The following is a 19,072-nucleotide window of genomic DNA, read 5'->3' on the forward strand; positions in this document are numbered from 1 at the left end:
TTTTGTTGTTGTTTTATTCTTACTTTTTTTGTTTAAAATAAATGCACTGTTGGTTAAGGGCTGTAAGTAAGCATTTCACTGTAATGTCAGCACCTGTTGTATTCGGCGCATGTGACCAATAAAATTTGATTTGATTTGATTTGATTTGATGTTTGACCAAGTCCCTGACCAAAATAGCTGATGCTTTAGACCATCATAAGAAGGTTCATATCCATTCTAGTATTCTAATTCCTAATTCTATTTCCAAAGCATCCTGTAGGCTTCATAGAAATGGGAAATTGCCCTGCTTTAGTGAACGTTGCATCATCACCATCATCTAAATGGTGTCACGCCTCATCTTCTAAAGTGTCCCATATGTAGGGAGAGAATGTATAGGCTGATGACCAGTGGTGAAAGAAGTACCCCGTTGTCATACTTGAGTAAAAGTAAAGATACCTTAATAGAAAATGACTCAAGTAAAAGTGAAAGTTACACAGTAAAATACTACTTGAATAAAATTCTAAAAGTATTTGGTTTAAATATACTTAAGTACCAAAAGTAAATGTAATTGCTAAAATATACTTAAGTATTAAAAGTAAAAGTATAAATCATTTAAGCAAAGCAGACCATTTTCAAGTTTTGTATTTTATTTACGGATAGCCAGGTGCACACTCCAACACAGATATAATTTACAAACAAAGCATGTATGTTTAGTGAGTCTGCCAGATCAGAGGCTGTAGGGATGACTAGGGATGTTCTCTAGATACTGTAAGTGAGTGAATTGGACCGTTTTCCTGTCCTGCTAAGCACTCAAAATGTAATGAGTAGTTTGGGTGTCAGGGAAAATGTACAGAGTAAAAAGTACATTATTTTCTTTAGGAATGTAGTGAAGTAAACGTTGTCCAAAATATAAATAGTACAGATACCAAAAGAAAACTAATGAAGTAGAAATTTAAATAATTTTTACTGAAATACTTTACACCACTGCTGATGACATACTCAGCTAAGAAAGAAATGGATGGCTCCAGTTCCTAGAGTTCTCTCTTGTCATACTCAAAACTAACACAATGTTGGCTTGTTATAGACGTGGATGGAGCTATGATGTAGCGCTGGTAAATGTGGTTAACCTTCACAGCAGCCATAAGAGTGATTTCCAGAAATGGTAAAAGTCCAAAGAACAACAGATGTTACATGATTCCCATGACTAAAGTCAATACAAAGGCAGTCATCATTCAGGTAGAGTTCAACATATAAAGTCATGAATCACTAAAAACAGCAGAAAAGGAAACATGGATATTCAACAGAAGTCATGGTAGACATATCCTGGTCTACAGTATATCTGAAAACACGAGGTACAACTTGTTAGATTAGAACACCACACTTCTAGTGCTGCGGGTAGTAGGCACAGATCTAGGATCAGTTTACCCTCCTAATCCCTAACTTTACCATTAGGAGGAACATGCTAAATTGACCTGAGAACAGCATATGGAGAAGGTACAACTCCATCAGACTCTGATTTCTGGCACTCTGTGAGGGGCAGGCATGTCTGATTGAAAACATTCTCTCTGACAGTGACAAATCACAGCTCATCATCACTGGAGGCAGCTAATCCATGGAGAGCAACGGTGGACTAATTTAGCCCCAGAACACGCAGCCTACGCAATGAGGAGACACATGGTTCGATAGCCAATCAGCTTGCTCTAAAACTGACGAGCCTGTATGATACCGGAGGAAACAGTGGAGTCAATATTCTGTCAGAGCCTCAAATGTACAAATACATGTATCCCCAAGAGGTATGCATAGCAACACAGTATTATTGACTGAACCCAGCTGATAAAGTGAAACAGTGGTTAGCAACTAGGCATGTATCCAGATTATTCTAAAGCATATTGATAAGTCATCTGTGAATGTTCCGAGCAGATGTTCATTTGGCATTGGTTTCTATGTGGAGTCAATAGTAACCTGCTCACTAATACAGGCATTTCTTCCTGTCATGGTTATCCACTCGGGTGCAATCTCATTGATAGGATTTGTAATATGCTAAAATAAACAACGGATTATCGACAAGGTACAAAACACATGACTAGACCCCATCTCCATCTCTCAGAAAAACACTCTCTGGTCTTGGTCGTCTCTCCCCCGCTCTCTATTTCACGGTCACTCAGTTTGTGCCTTTTGCTAGTTTATTTTGACATTTAGCTTACGGTAATAACTTAATAGAATCACCGTCCCCCAATTACACACAATAATTGTAATAATTTACATGATCAGATTAGGCATGTTGGTTTTCATTACCATCTGGTTTTACACTTGCCTTTTAACGCCTCAAGAGAATCTGTGGTTGTCATAGCAACAGGCGAGGAATATTAAAATTGACCACCCAGCTGTTTTTTATTAATAAATATTTATTGATAACATTTGAAAGAACATTTTTACGTACAGGTACTAAGTCTAAGAAATGAATTGCCACTGCACGTCATGTGATCATCTGACAGAACTTCACATTCTATTCCAAGAACAGAAACAGAAAACAACTGAGGAGAAGATATTCCACCAAAACCCATGACCTCATGCACCGTTTCCAAATGAAATATGTATGTCAGTTCGACTGGTCGTTTTTAAGTACACTGTGCAATACAGACACACCCCATTACAAACAGGTAGAACAAGACTAATGTAAAAAACGGTTACTTCAAACTCAGGCTTAGATCAAACTGTTAAAACCGCCTGGTTGTTTTTGTCATCGATTTTCTTTTTGGAACTGAATAAAAAAGAAAACAACCATATTATGTGGTAACTCAACATGCAACTGAATCAATCCAGCTCGCCATGCAAAAGTCCTGTCCCAGAGACACAGAGCTGACAATGGTTGGTCTCTGATAACCATGAAATCGACAGCACACAGTCGTGACGTATAACCGTATGTCGACCACTCAGCAGGCCGATGCTCCTATGGTTGGGCTGGTCCGCCTGGCTCTTCTCCTTGTGGTCGTATTCCGGGAAGGACCAGACGCTTACGGAGACGGAGGAGTCTTCAGGGAATTACAGGACCCTGCCTGGCTCCCGCCTGTGGTGCCTTGGTACTGTGGGAGAGAGAGAGAAGAGAGAGAGATACATCTCCAATAAAGATAGCTGTGTACATGTAGATTAGTAGTCCTAGAGACATTCTGTAGAGGGGATGAAGATAACAGATCACTTCGGTTCAGTGTATTGACCAAATCTGGTACTTTGATTAACCGATTCAATTGTGAGTTCTGTTAGTAGGTCAAGTTCATTGCATTGTAGTTAAAGCTTATAAGCAGCAATTGTAACCTAAAGACATTAATACGATTTCACTAATTCAAGACTCTCTCACTAATTGTATGTGCTAAGTAACAAGCTGTGTCACACTAAAATCTGTTTTGGAAATGATCTTTATTGCCTCTGAATCCTCCTTAGAGGACTGCCAAACAGAACTACTCTCTAAAGCACCCGTAGTGAAAACAAAGATTCTCTCAAACTCCCAGCACTTCAACATGAAAGCTCTTGATTTATTCTCTTCTTTCGCTTGCAGAAATCTAGCCGCTTAGAATCGGTTAGTTAAGCAAGCAGAAAAATGTATTCCTCTATTTTCATCTCAGCGAGGTCAGATCTATTTTCCAGTGAAAGGGTCAGTTCTTCTTGACAGTAATTGTTTTGTTTGCTGGCTAAAAAGCAAAAAGACAGAAGCCATTACAGAAAGAGAGTGAGGGAGAGAGTGATGGGTTACAGAGCAAACAAACATAAACAAACATAGTTGCGTTTGAAGTCCTTTTGCGTCCCGGGCGTGTTTTGAATATGTGATTTTTGGGGGGAGGGCCTTGTGAAGGCAGAACAACATTGATTCAAATGGCTGGGGAGGCAGACTGCTAAATAATAGATGTGCTTTCCTGGGGGCTCAAATGAGGATTTCAAAGCATAGTCACATAATGTAATTAAGTAAGTAACCCTGAAGCAAACAGAATAGTCTGCTTAATTGTTCCATTTCTCAAATCCTGCTCTGTCTGTCGCTCTACCTCTTTTCTTGCTCTCCTACTGTCTCTTTCACTTCATCTACAGTATGTCTCTCTCTATCTGTCTGTCTGTCTGTCTCTTTCTCTCCCTCGCTCCCTCTCTAGACCTTGGTGGTTCACTCAGCTGTGTTCAACAGGAAGACACTCTCCTTTGATGCCAACACAATAAAGCCATTACTCAAGGCTGAATGTACAGGTCACACACTCTCTCCTTCAACTCCTCAACACTCCTCTCCACACTCTGCCATAATAATAATAATAATAGATGTATTCTTATACCTTGGGGGGAAATATATTTCCAATTAATGTCAGCTATTGTATGTATACATTGTTCAGCTACCTTGTACATAATAACATCTTATACAATGCAATGTAGACATGAAATGTAGAAAGGCCTTGATTCTTCTTCAGAAGAATCAGTATTCTTGCTGCCATGCTTGGGAAGTAACTACCATTGACCACCTGTACACATGAAAGTCTGATTTTAATTGTATTTTTTCTTAGTAGATTTGGCTTAACAACAACTTCAAAACATAAAGGTAGACCTACTCGCTGAGAGCCTTGCCATTCTCTGCTGCGGTTGTTTTTAACAATGGAGGATTTTTTGCGCTGGGAGATAGAGAGGTTAAGAGCCTCTTAGGGTATTGATTATTGAGAAGAATGAGGCCTTAGAAAAGAGGATAATAATTTTGAATGAGTTTCTGTGGCAGGTAACGGCACTCAACCGTCTGAAGTCTGAAACCACCAGACATCGGTCAAACTAGTCAACTCAAAGATGTTGGCTATTTTGACAGTATGCAAACAAACCTATTTCGGTTGAGACAAACCTTGAAAATGATCCATTAGAAACAAAGACACATATGTGGGCACACACACACACACACACCGGCTTTACCTCTATGAGCGGGTGCCAGTGGGCGATGGGTTTTCGCGGATACGACAGCATTTCGCTCCAGTGGTCTCGGCCCAGGTGCTCTGCATCGTTGCCCACTTTACACACCCCGATGACCTCATTATGGCCTACACTGGATAGGGAGACACACAGAGACCTTCATTACTCCTGCCTTCGGACTGGAGATGAAGGAGTACTGTCTCTATCTAAACTTAATGTTTACTTGGGTAGTAAGATAAACCTACAAATGTATTCCTAACTTTAGATAGAACATTAAAGTAACATTACAGTAACCCTGTGTGGATCTAAAAGTGAATCACATGACTAATTGAAAATGTGTGAATTCAGTGAAGAATAGGGTATCAACCAAAATGTATGATGGGATGTGAAATCTCAGGAAATAACATTAATATTGGGTCTGTATGAATGGTGTGACAGAACTGAATGATGCGACAGAATGAGAGTATATTTTCAATAATGGTGTGACAGAACAGTCATTCAAAGCTAGGTGATCTTGTGAATATGTCTGCCTTCACAGTAATGATGATACATTTGCTATGGTAGAAAAACATAGCGGTGCTAAATTAAGAAGAGATGAGAGAAAGACTAGAAGGAAGATAAAGCCAAGGAGATGTTGGAATGCTACCCACAAGATAGGAGGCCCTGGGGTAATGTAACCTTCTCTATTTCACTCCTCTCTGCCTTGAAAGCTTTTTAACCCTCTATAGGCCTTGCATCAATTCTGAATCAGTATTGTCTTGACTGAAGGTATCTACTCTCTCAAGAGGCTATAAGAAGCCTGAGAGACTGACAAGTAGCACAGAGGTATATACTGCATAAGAACCACAATTGAAAAGCTACTGAGTCACTGAGTTCAAATCTATTGGATCTCTGAGTTAAAGTCCATTGACTCACCGGTCGTAGTCCATGACGGCGATCATAAGGCTGATCTGGTCAATGTTCTCTGGGGGGACATCAAAGACTATGGCTTCGTTGTAGACAGGGTTCAAAGTGTTCCTCTTAGTGGAGGTCTTCCTCTTCTTTAATCTCCGACCGTCACACATTAGAGAGACCTTCACATACGGGTCTGGAGATGAAGAGAGGAAAGGAGGGAAAGAGAGAGCGAGAGAGCGAGAGAGCGAGAGAGCGAGAGAGAGAGAGAGAGAGAGAGAGAGAGAGAGAGAGAGAGAGAGAGAGAGAGAGAGAGAGAGAGAGAGAGAGAGAGAGAGAGAGAGAGAGAGAGAGAGAGAGAGAGAGACATATTTCTGTTGTATACAGCATATGTTCATGTTAGGTAGTATTGAATAGAAACACATAGCAATAATTGGATACAGTGTTATAGTAGTGTACTGAATAGAAATCCACAGTGAAATACGATGTGTTTTTGTGGTAGTGTTGATATGGTGTGAGGTAGTGTTGAGTTCTACCTGATGCCCCAGTGATGTCCATGGCCTTAAGGTTCCTGGCCTTGATCATGGTGATGGTCAGTCTGCCGGCGGTGGGCAGGTAGCACAGAGAGAACATCAGGTCTCCCAGGTCCACGTTATCCTGCAGGGTGGAAACAAAACACAACAATATCAACCACTGTATCCTGCAGGGTGGAAACACAACACAACAATATCAACCACTGTATCCTGCAGGGTGGAAACACAACACAACAATATCAACCACTGTATCCTGCAGGGTGGAAACACAACACAACAATATCAACCACTGTATCCTGCAGGGTGGAAACAACACCGATATATCAACCACTGTATCCTGCAGGGTGGAAACAACACCGATATATCAACCACTGTATCCTGCAGGGTGGAAACACAACACAACAATATCAACCACTGTATCCTGCAGGGTGGAAACAACACCGATATATCAACCGCTAAATAAATCATCTCAAAATAATCAATATACGGTCAGATTGGTCAAGGACATTTATCCTTTTTGTTCTCACCCTCAATATCATTAGAATAAAGATATAATAGAATGCTATCGCAATAAACTCTGACCATATCAAGCTCAAAACATTCCCTTGGGATTTTACAAGGACTTGAGCCAACATGTCGACCAAAATCCCCATCATGGCAAATCTCTAGTTGGTTTCGCTGAAGGGTAGGCAGAGCTTTTTCTTATGAGATTAACAATGGTAAATTCCCTCACTCTCTTTATAACTAATATGTTGTTAATTTATAGGAGAACTCATCACTGACATGTCCTCATAAGTACCATCCCTAACTCACTCACAGGTAATGGTGCAGTAGCAAAATTGACAGGCTAGATTAATCTAAAACCCTTCCCAGTCATTGGTCTGGAAAACTCCCTCTCATATTTCCAATAATAAACATTGACGCTACACGAGAGAGAAGACTACTGTTTGGCTGTAAAAAGCAACAGCTCAATTATCACCCTGTTCTGAAAATAACTCCGTAGAGGTGGTGAGATCTCCTCCTAATCTGACGCACTCTGAGAATTCCACTGGAACATTTTAATGGGAGAGCAATAACTTTCTATGCAAGATTTTAATGGATTAACCCTATGAAAGGTTTTATTAAAAAGTTACCAAAACTTACACAAAATGTTTTGCTACTATATAGTACTGTAGTCCTACTAATGAATACCTCTAGGCATTCCTAAGGCATCTTGATGCGTATGTCGCCTTGCACTCCATCAAAAAACTCAGAAGCATTTTTTTTTGTTACGGCTACTTTCTCCTTCCCAAACTAGATTAGCGAACACAAACAGAATGCCCCTCAAACTGTTAATAGCAGTGCACTCTGCAGGTCCCTATCTGCAGTCGACCATGCCCGAGGGGGGGGCGTTTGTTTTCTCCCAGAACCCCCTGCGGTGTTCAGTGATGAGGTCCCTGCTTCCTGTGACATTTACACGCCTCTCCCTAATTGTCTTCCTATCGGGTTGCTCAGGGGTGCAAGAAGGATGAGAAGTGTTAGATCCGTGTGTCCCTGGCACCCGGAGACCCCCCCGAAGGGCCTTCGCCAGCAGGAAATTGCATTTTAAGAGAGCAGGGGTGGGGGGATGGGCAGGGGGTGACAGTAGATGTAGGAGGCAACAGGGGGTGCAGGAGAAGGTGACGACTGTGCTCCACAGTCTCTGGTTATCACCTCGCCTCACAGCCCCAAATGTCATTGGCTTTACACATCCCAGCTAAAGTACAGCGTAGTACAGAGCATACACTACTAACGCCAATGATCAAAGAAAGGGCCATGGTTTCAGGTAACATCATCTACTTACAGTAGTTACTACTCTGCCTAGGAGACGCTAAATACTGAGTCCTACAGTTGTGCAGTCATTGCTCTAGCTATAGCATACCGCTTTGTTTCAGTACAGCAAAACTACATAAAAAAGTATTTATTCTATGGCCATGGCCTCAGTACAGATGTGGAATACAGCTGCACTTCCGGTGAACTGTATAGGCCCTTCACACTAGAGACAAACAACACGTGTATTGGATGCTGTGTTTGTCAGAGTCGTCTTCTTATTGTGTGCTCATAGTTCTAAATCATTACAATGCAACAATGCTGCTGCCTCCTTTGTACTGCATCTTCCCTGGGCAGAGGAACACAAACCTGAAATAGCACACAGTCAGTTATACAGGCAAGCTGTCTCTGTTTCATTTATAAAAATGACTCTGTATTCACCATCAATAGAAGCCTATGCTGTGCCGTGATTATGACAAATGGCCAATATTGCAGCAGATAAGCAAACACCCCTCTATGACTAGCAGGGCTGCTTTCCCCCGGGCCTAACAATCAGTTAGACTTCAACTAAGCGGATATTGGTTTTGTGTGTGTGTGTGTGTTTGTGTGTGTGAATGTGTGTATGTGGTGTGTGTGTGTGTGTGTGTGTGTGCCTGTGCATGTGCGCGTGCGTGTATGTGTGTGTGGGGCGGAAGGTAGCCTAGCGGTTAAGAGCATTGGGCTAGTAACCGAAAGGTCGCTGGTTCAAATCCCTGAGCCGACTAGGTGAAAAATCTATCTCTTAGCTCTGGATAAGTGTCTGCTCAATGACTAAAATGTAAAAGTATGCATTGGCAAACAACATAATGCCAGACTTGGTTTAGACATCCCCCAAAGGATTGTAGAGAACCTGAAGGAGGGAATACACAAGAAAGGAAGAGAGAATGTGCTAAAGACTGAAATAGAGGACGTTTCAAATTTAGAGGAGGCTGGTGGGAGGAGCTATAGGAGGATGGGCTCATTATAATGGCTGGAATGGAATGGTATCAAACATAATGAAACCACGTTTGACTCCGTGCCATTTTTTCCATTACAGCCATTACAATGAGCCTGTCCTCCTATAGCTCCTCCCACCAGCCTCCTCTATTCACATTGCTTGATGAGGAAAACCAGTCAGAGGAAGACACAGGAATACATCCAGATGACTTTACAGTCTCTGTTACTGTTTTCCTCTACAGTCTTCAATCATCCCTGTCAAACTGGGCTGGTCCCAAGACAGTCAATAGGAACTGGGCAGAAATGCCACTAAGGCCCCACAAGAACCAATGTATTACGAATGACTTTGCTATAAAATCCCAGGTACACTTAATATCCGGGGTAACAGATCAATATGAACATAACACATTTATCCCACAGGAGGCTGTTAGAGTAACAATTTATGTTACTCAAACTATAAGCAGATGTCAGATCTAACCCCTGAATCTCCCTCCTACCCCATCTCTGCTTCAGCTTTCTGTCAGTCACTCTTATCGACCTCTGACCCTCCTCCATCAGGAATTCTGATTGGTTGTCAGACAGATACAGCACGCTACCCCACCATCATCTGGGAGTTAATGGGGGCCACTCATCTACAACAACACAAATAACAGGTCACGCTCCCCACAACCACCTTGGATGCTCTTTAAATGGCAACCACAATCTAGCCTTAACAAGGATATTCCTCCAAGAAAGATGGATTTGTGAAAATGACTTTTTTCACTGTAGGAAAATCACAATAGCAATGCTCATCACACAAGTGCAAACACACAGGGTGCAACTTTCGAACATAAGCAACCATGTAAATGTAAACAGTTTCTCCGGCAGCCAATTATCAGCCAATTAAAATCTTTGATTTACTAGCATGTGACAGAACAGTAAGTTGCAGCTGGTCCCATCAGATAACATGGCACACATTAGCCCTATGCTAACCTCAATAGGTGGCACTGATTATATCCTGGCACAAATTCTTCATCAACCTATAAAGATCTTAGACTTGATATCCACCCACCAATGGCATTTCTTAAAATAGGTTAATCCTGGCCAGTAAAAGGATATTTTTCAACCTACAAATTCAAGGTTTATTTTTGTTCCATTAATCTGTAACAAACGTTGTGTGAAAATATTCCATTGATGCATCCTTGACTAGGCTACTAGCTACTACTAACGTTAGACAACATTATCATATCTCACGTTTTTATTTATCTGTTTCACACACATCCAGGTGCTTTTATGAAGAAAGTGTTATTGTTCTGTCATCTGCAAGTAAATCGAAATTCTAATTGGCTGATATGCATTTTGTACCTGACAACCTGTTTAAATTTAAGTGGTCGCAAGTATGGACCCACATTATTTGACTGTTTGTGATGATGTGTTGTTTGACATACTCGAAATAGGCCAAGCTACAAATAAAACTGTACTTTCACTGTTTCTCTGATGTTTTCATTTGAACAACATCACTGCTCTCCTATTTCGGGAGCTGTGACTGTCGTCGACTTCATCTACGTTTGGTGTGCAGTGGTATTGGAGTGCAGTAGTGACCACGCACTCTGTCTATACGTATTCAAAGTTAACACGCAGCTAGCAAACATAACAGCAGCTTACAACAGATCAGAAAGGCTGTGAAAATAACACTGAACAATATAACTGTTTTGTCAGGTTTCTGCCTGTGTCTAGCTAACGATGAAAGGGATGTTGTTATCTTACAATAACTGTTCCATTTCAGAAAAACTGATATGTTGTGAAAACTAAAACTCCATTACAATAACTACGCCATTTCAGAGAAACTGCTACCTTTCCAAAGTAATTGAGGCGTGTTGCTATCTTACAATAACTGCGATTTCAGAGAAACTGGCATGTTGTAAAGAATAACATTCCATCCCCTTGTACAGTGGGGAAAAAAAGTATTTAGTCAGCCACCAATTGTGCAAGTTCTCCCACTTAAAAAGATGAGAGAGGCCTGTAATTTTCATCATAGGTACACGTCAACTATGACAGACAAAATGAGAAAAAAAAATCCTGAAAATCACATTGTAGGATTTTTAATGAATTTATTTGTAAATTATGGTGGAAAATAAGTATTTGGTCAATAACAAAAGTTTCTCAATACTTTGCTATATACCCTTTGTTGGCAATGACACAGGTCAAATGTTTTCTGTAAGACTTCACAAGGTTTTCACACACTGTTGCTGGTATTTTGGCCCATTCCTCCATGCAGATCTCCTCTAGAGCAGTGATGTTTTGGGGCTGTCGCTGGGCAACACGGACTTTCAACTCCCTCCAAAGATTTTCTATGGGGTTGAGATCTGGAGACTGGCTAGGCCACTCCAGGACCTTGAAATGCTTCTTACGAAGCCACTCCTTCGTTGCCCGGGCGGTGTGTTTGGGATCATTGTCATGCTGAAAGACCCAGCCACGTTTCATCTTCAATGCCCTTGCTGATGGAAGGAGGTTTTCACTCAAAATCTCACGATACATGGCCCCATTCATTCTTTCCTTTACATGGATCAGTCGTCCTGGTCCCTTTGCAGAAAAACAGCCCCAAAGCATGATGTTTCCACCCCCATGCTTCACAGTAGGTATGGTGTTCTTTGGATGCAACTCAGCATTCTTTGTCCTCCAAACACGACGAGTTGAGTTTTTACCAAAAAGTTATATTTTGGTTTCATCTGACCATATGACATTCTCCCAATCCTCTTCTGGATCATCCAAATGCACTCTAGCAAACTTCAGACGGGCCTGGACATGTACTGGCTTAAGCAGGGGGACACGTCTGGCACTGCAGGATTTGAGTCCCTGGTGGCGTAGTGTGTTACTGATGGTAGGCTTTGTTACTTTGGTCCCAGCTCTCTGCAGGTCATTCACTACGTCCCCCCGTGTGGTTCTGGGATTTTTGCTCACCATTCTTGTGATCATTTTGACCCCACGGGGTGAGATCTTGCGTGGAGCCACAGATCGAGGGAGATTATCAGTGGTCTTGTATGTCTTCCATTTCCTAATAATTGCTCCCACAGTTGATTTCTTCAAACCAAGCTGCTTACCTATTGCAGATTCAGTCTTCCCAGCCTGGTGCAGGTCTACAATTTTGTTTCTGGTGTCCTTTGACAGCTCTTTGGTCTTGGCCGTAGTGGAGTTTGGAGTGTGACTGTTTGAGGTTGTGGACAGGTGTCTTTTATACTGATAACAAGTTCAAACAGGTGCCATTAATACAGGTAACGAGTGGAGGACAGAGGAGCCGCTTAAAGAAGAAGTTACAGGTCTGTGAGAGCCAGAAATCTTGCTTGTTTGTAGGTGACCAAATACTTATTTTCCACTATAATTTACAAATAAATTCATTAAAAATCCTATAATGTTATTTTCTGGATATTTTTTTCTCAATTTGTCTGTCATAGTTGACGTGTACCTATGATGAAAATTACAGGCCTCTCTCATCTTTTTAAGTGGGAGAACTTGCACAATTGGTGGCTGACTAAATACTTTTTTTCCCCACTGTATATATTCCCCGTCATACAGAATACTGATACAGCTGGTCAGTGAGGATCCACCTGTGTGATTCTGTCAGCTATGTGAGGAGATGTGGATCTGATGGCCGCAGGTTGTGAAAGAAGGGAGAGATGAATGATCTTGTCAGCTCTTTGAGACACACTCCTCCCTCTTCCTCAGTAACACTTCAGTGGGGTTGTTTCATACTGTCTCATCCTTCATCTCTCTGTTTTTTGTTATTTCTCTTTTCCCCTTGAGTAGTGGTTCAGAGAGAGGGAAGATAGAATATATTGGGTGGACACAGAGTGTTATAGACACGACACTAGAGAGTAGTTCTGTCAGGTTTCTTTGTTTCTTCTGATCTAGGATAATATAAGCGTGCTCTGACCTATTTCACTGGTTCTAGACTAACTGGCTAGATGATAGCTTTGGAGGTAATGTTCTACTTATAACTGGAGGTTCTCTGGGTCAAGCCCCCTCATCATCCACAACAGTTTTACATTCAAGACCTTTACAACCTCCTCCGATATGCATGTGTTTTCATGTCACATTACACAGTAAGTGGTTAACTCGAGTGTAGATAATATACTGTAGCTAGACCGTATGAGCGGGTTGTCATTTGCAGTAAATAGTTGTGTTTGGGGCCATATGCTTGCTTATGAAAGCTAAGAGGAAGCCATTTAACTGAGCTAGGTCTGTGAACTGTTTTGACAGAGCATCTTAGACAGATCTCATGTGGTTTGGTTTGGGTTTTTAACTGTTCCAGAGAGCTTCATGTGCCCTCAGGCTATGGAACGCTAACCACAGGCAGCTCAACACAAACAAGACTATTGCAATCCAATTGTAATATCATTGTGAAAATTAAATGTAAAGCGCAAAAACTATACATGTATAACCTACAGGCTATAACTAGGCCCAGAGATTTCCTGGTCAGGTTACATGGTCAGGAGAACTCCTGGCCTTAGTCATGAGGGATGTATGATTTTTTGGTCTCAGTCTTGGTTAGGGCTGTTCTCTGTTGTTGCTGGGGCTCCAGACTTAGTGGGAGGCCCAGTCCAGCCCTAGACAGGCTCTAGTTATTAATGGATGCCATCACCATCTCTGTGTCAACCTGTCAAAGCTGCCTCCCTCTCACTGACAACCGCGATTTAGGTCACTGCCCTCTGAAACGAAGCCCTCCATCCTGCTCTGTGTATGCAAACATAAACATGCACAGAAGCACATGCGGCACATGCATGCACACTCACACACACACACAGACACACACACACATGAACACACAAACACACACGCACACGCACACACACACATCCAAATACCACTGCTCTCAATCTTGGGCCTGCGGTCAAATGAAATATCATGGGCTTGAGACTGATATTTTTGTCCTTCCCAAATGTAGATACACTCAGAGCTAATGACCCCATGTTACCAGACAACCCCTCACTGGCACATTAATAAGGTCATCTTCAAAAATAATGTCTGGATCAAAGTGGCAAAGATATTTGAAAGTTAAATTTAACTTATCAAAGACGCAATACAAGTGGCCATTTTATAATTACTACCTACACCGAGTCTGGCCTCCACTGAATGCTTTTATTTCTCTGGCCAGCCTACTACCACCCTCATTGTATCCCACTGTACACTCTTAGAAAAAAGGCTGTTTTGGTTCCAGGTAGAATCCTTTTTGGTTCCAGGTAGGATCCTTTTGAGTTCCATGTAGAACCCTCTGTGGAAAGGGTTCTATATGGAAGCCAAAATAGTTCTACCTGGAACCAAAAGGGTTCTTGAAAGGGTTCTCTTGTGGGGACAGCCGAAGAACCCTTTTAGGTTCTAGATAGCACCGTTTCTTCTAAGAATGTATTCATATTATTATTTAGGCTAACATTAGCATGCAGGTTACATTACAGCTCATCAGAGATGGTGGGTAGAGCGGCATCTCACCGTCATCAACCAGAGAGCGAGAGAGAACCGATTGCCTTATTACCAGACAGGTGAGGTGGAGGCGGAGGAGGCAGAGCTGAGGGGAGGAGGGAGGTGAGAGAGAGGAGGAACACGAGGTGAGGGGATGGAGGTAGGGTTCAGTCGTGTCACAGAGCATCCAATTAAACCACACTGCGACAGTTGGACACCATACACACACACACACATATACACACGTGGTAAATATGTTAGACAACCAATTATGTGAGACTAGAATATAGCAGTGGAGGGAAGAGGAAAGTAGAGCAGTGAAGAGAGAGAGCAGAGGAGGAGAGAGAAGAGGAGAGTAGAGCAGTAAAGAGAGATAGCAGAGGAGGAGAGGAGAGAAGAGCAGTGGAGAGAGAGAGCAGAGGAGGAGAGGGGAGAGGAGAGAGGAGAGGACGGCTGATGTTAACCAGGCAGCAGAGGGCCTGCATTCAGATAATTACCACTGAGTACACTCTGAAGCACAACTTTTACATCCGAAACCCCAGGGCCTCAATAAAACATCTCTATTTGAATGTAGCCCAGCACTAGGATTCTACTAATCAGCAGCACATCAGTTGAATCAGTGCTGGAACAAAAGCCTGCACACCCTCTACGTAGCTACGCAGGAGTAGGGCTGGCCAGCCACATTGGCTGGAACAAAAGTCTACAGCCAGGGCCAGAGTAGAGTTGACCACCCCTGGTCTAAGTGCCATTGAGTTCCATTGATATGGGTTGAAGGGAAGGACAGGTCATTAGCTATCCCTGTTATTCTCCAGGCAACAGGGCAGAGGGCTCTAACACAGTCATCCTGAAGGAACAATGAGTCACCTGGCGTCAGGTCACCTGGGTTCCAAACTCATAAAAGTCAAAATGGTCGCTGTTCAGACAAACTACAAAGACTTGTATCACTAGTAAAGGTACAGAATCACCTGAACCCCAACCCAGAGGATATAATAACCGGATCATGAATTATTCATAACTTAACATTTGCATACTGTCAAAGAAAGGGTGGCCAGACAGTTGCTGTGTCTGTCACGGTTTCGGCCGAGGCGGCCTCTCTCCCTTGTTCGGGCAGGCTTCGGCGTTCGTCGTCTCCGGAATTCTAGCTGCCACCGTTCTATGTTCTGTGTTTCCTGTTTGATTAGTTTTGTCTGTTAGCCACACCTGTTTTGTGTTAGGTATCATTATGCACCCTATTTAGTTCCCTGTTTGTGTGTATAGTGTTGTGTGTAATTGTCGCTTGTCAGATGGTTGCGTAGCTGTGTTATTTTCCAGTACGCCAGTATTAGTAGTGTCCTCCTCTGTTGAGGAGAGTTTTGCGCACTGTGTTTTCGTGCGATCGTGTGTTGACGCCTGTGCGCGTCTGTTTGGCCTCCTGCCGTTTGTGGATTATTTTGCATAGTAAAGTCTTGTTGGACTGTACCTCTGCTTCTGCGCCTGATTCCCCACCACACCATCACTACATCGTTGACAGAATTACACACCTTAAGCATGGAATCAGCGGGAGCCGAAGCAGCGCCAACGAGACTGGAGGTCCAGGTTCGGGAGCAACAGGAACAGATCCTCCAGATGGGAACCGCCCTGCAGGAGGTAATCACCACGCTCCGAGGCTGGGGCGCACCTCCACCACCTTCCTCACCGCCAGCCCAGCCAGCACCATCGGCCAGCCTGCCCATTCCAGCGCCAGAACACCGAGGTATCCGACTCGCTCTCCCGAGGGCCTACGACGGAACCGCGGCTGGGTGTCAGGGATTCCTCCTCCAGGTGGAGTTGTACCTGGCCACCGTACACCCGGCCCCCTCGGGGCATGAGAGCGTGTCTGCCCTGATATCCTGCCTGTCCGGGAAGGCGTTGGAATGGGCCAACGCGGAGTGGAGGAAGATCGACGCCGCGAGTATCACCTACGACGAGTTCTCCCGTCGCTTTAGGGCGGTGTTCGACCATCCCCCGGAGGGGAAAGCGGCGGGGGAGCGTCTGGTCTTCCTCCGGCAGGGGAGGAGGAGTGCTCAGGAATTCGCGCTTGAATTCCGTACTCTAGCGGCTGACGCAGGGTGGAATGAGCGGGCCCTCGTCGATATATATCGATGTAGCCTAAGGGAGGACGTCCGTAGGGAGCTGGCCTGTAGGGACACCAGTCTCTCTTTCGACCAGCTGGTCGACATGTCAATCAGGTTAGATAACCTATTGGCCACCCGCGGACGTCCTGAGGGGGGTCCGTCCATTTCACCCTCCAGCGCATCCGAGCCGTGTCCTATGGAGCTCGGGGGCGCTGGCGCTAGAGATAGGAGGAGTCGGCAGGTGAGGGGGTCCATCCACTGCACCAACTGTGGTCGGGGAGGACACACCGCGGCTAGGTGCTGGGGATGGCCTCCTCGGGGAGATGACGACAGGTCCCGCACTGGGGATTCCCTCCAGGTGAGTAGGCGCCCCACTCACCCAGAGCTCACTGTTGCCCATTTTTGTATGCCTGTGCGTTTCCCGCAGGTGGCACCTCATTCCCAGTATAAGGCGCTGGTAGATTCAGGCGCGGCTGGGAATTTCATTGATAAGAAGTTTTGTTTAGAGTTAGGGTTTCCCCTTCTCCCTGTTGATGTTCCTTTTCCCGTTCACGCCCTAGATAGTCGTCCGTTGGGTACGGGCTTAATCAGGGAGGTCACGGCGCCACTTAGGATGTGTGCGCAGGGGAATCATCAGGAGATAATTCAACTGTTTCTGATTGACTCTCCTGCGTATCCGGTGGTGCTGGGCATGCCCTGGTTAAGTACCCATAACCCCGTTATTTCGTGGCAGGAGAGGGCTCTGATGGAGTGGTCTGCTCAGTGTGTGGGTAGATGTTTGGGCGTTTCCATAGGGGCTACCTCGGTGGAGAGTCCAAACCAGGTGCCCGCATTGCACATTCCACCTGAGTATGGGGATTTGGCTATCGCGTTTAGTAAGGCGAGGGCGACGCGGTTGCCACCCCATAGGCAGGGGGATTGTGCGATAGACCTTCAGGCAGGAGCTGCGCTCCCACGGAGTCATGTGTATCCTCTGTCTCAGGAGGAGAAGAAAGCTATGGAGGTTTACATAGACGAATCACTGAGACAAGGATACATACGGCCGTCCACTTCCCCCGCGTCCTCGAGTTTCTTTTTCGTGAAGAAGAAGGATGGGGGTTTGCGTCCGTGCATCGATTACCGTGGTCTCAATCAGATTACGGTGAAGTATAGTTATCCACTCCCGCTGATTGCGACCATGACTGAGTCGTTGCATGGGGCGCGTTTCTTCACGAAATTAGATCTCAGGAGCGCGTACAACTTGGTGCGCATCAGGAAGGATGATGAATGGAAAACAGCCTTTAGTACCACCTCGGGCCATTACGAGTATCTAGTCATGCCATACGGGTTGATGAATGCTCCGTCAGTTTTCCAATCATTCGTGGATGAGATCTTCAGGGACATGCAGGGACAGGGAGTCGTGGTGTACATAGATGACATTCTCGTGTACTCACCTACCCGTGTCGAGCATGTGGCCCTGGTGCGCAGGGTGTTGCGGAGGCTGGTGGAGCACGACCTGTATGTGAAGGCAGAGAAGTGTCTGTTTTTCCAGGAGTCGATTTCCTTTTTGGGGTATCAGTTGTCTGCGTCAGGGGTGAAGATGGAGGTAGACCGAGTGTCAGCCGTGCGTAATTGGCAAACACCAACCACTGTGAAAGAGGTGCAGCAGTTTTTGGGGTTTGCGAATTACTACCGGAGGTTTATCCGGGGTTTTGGGCAAGTGGCAGCTCCCATCACGTCTCTCTTAAAGGGGGGCCCGGTGCGTCTGCAGTGGTCAGTCGAGGCGGACAGGGCGTTTGAGAAGCTGAAGGACCTGTTCACCTCGGCTCCGGTGCTGGCGCATCCGGATCCCTCTTTACCATTTCAGGTAGAGGTGGACGCGTCTGAAGCCGGTATTGGCGCCGTGCTTTCACAACGGTCAGGCGCGCCACCTAAACTCCGCCCCTGTGCCTTCTATTCCAAGAAGCTCAGCCCGGCGGAGCGAAATTATGACGTAGGGGACAGGGAGCTGTTAGCTGTGGTACAGGCCCTTAAGGTGTGGAGGCACTGGCTTGAGGGGGCTCAACACCCTTTCCTCATTTTGACAGACCACCGTAACCTGGAGTACATCCGGGCAGCGAGGAGGCTGAACCCTCGACAGGCTAGATGGAGTATGTTTTTGACCCGTTTCTCTTTTAAGATCACCTACATCCCTGGGTCACAAAACGGTAAGGCAGATGCACTGTCTCGGCGGTATGACGGGGAGGAGAGGTCCGTGGAGCCCACTCCCATACTGCCGGAGTCGTGTCTAGTGGCACCGGTGGTGTGGGAGCTCGATTCTGAGCTTGAGCGGGCATTACGCACCGACCCTAGTCCACCACAATGCCCGGAGGGTCGGAGGTATGTTCCGCTCGAGTGTCGGGATCGATTGATCTATTGGGCTCACACGTCACCCTCCTCTGGACATCCGGGTATCGGCCGGACAGTGCACTGTCTTAG

At 44.7% G+C, this 19,072-nt stretch overlaps 1 protein-coding gene across 1 annotated transcript in view; it reads right to left on the minus strand.

Moving 5' to 3' along the window:
* Positions 1 to 2,993: 2,993 nt before the first annotated feature.
* LOC311127952 (synaptotagmin-9-like) overlaps positions 2,994 to 19,072 on the minus strand; it is a gene marked incomplete at both ends in the record, with an annotated part of 46,770 nt that continues 30,691 nt past the window's right edge. Inside the window, 4 exons of the mRNA XM_084159854.1 lie at positions 2,994 to 3,062; positions 4,906 to 5,035; positions 5,818 to 5,989; positions 6,330 to 6,450. Coding sequence (XP_084015980.1) covers positions 2,994 to 3,062; positions 4,906 to 5,035; positions 5,818 to 5,989; positions 6,330 to 6,450 — 492 coding nt within the window. The remainder of the gene's footprint in view (positions 3,063 to 4,905; positions 5,036 to 5,817; positions 5,990 to 6,329; positions 6,451 to 19,072) is intronic.

This window comes from Coregonus lavaretus (assembly GCF_964263955.1).
Source record: "Coregonus lavaretus genome assembly, chromosome: 4".
NCBI lineage: Eukaryota > Metazoa > Chordata > Actinopteri > Salmoniformes > Salmonidae > Coregonus > Coregonus lavaretus.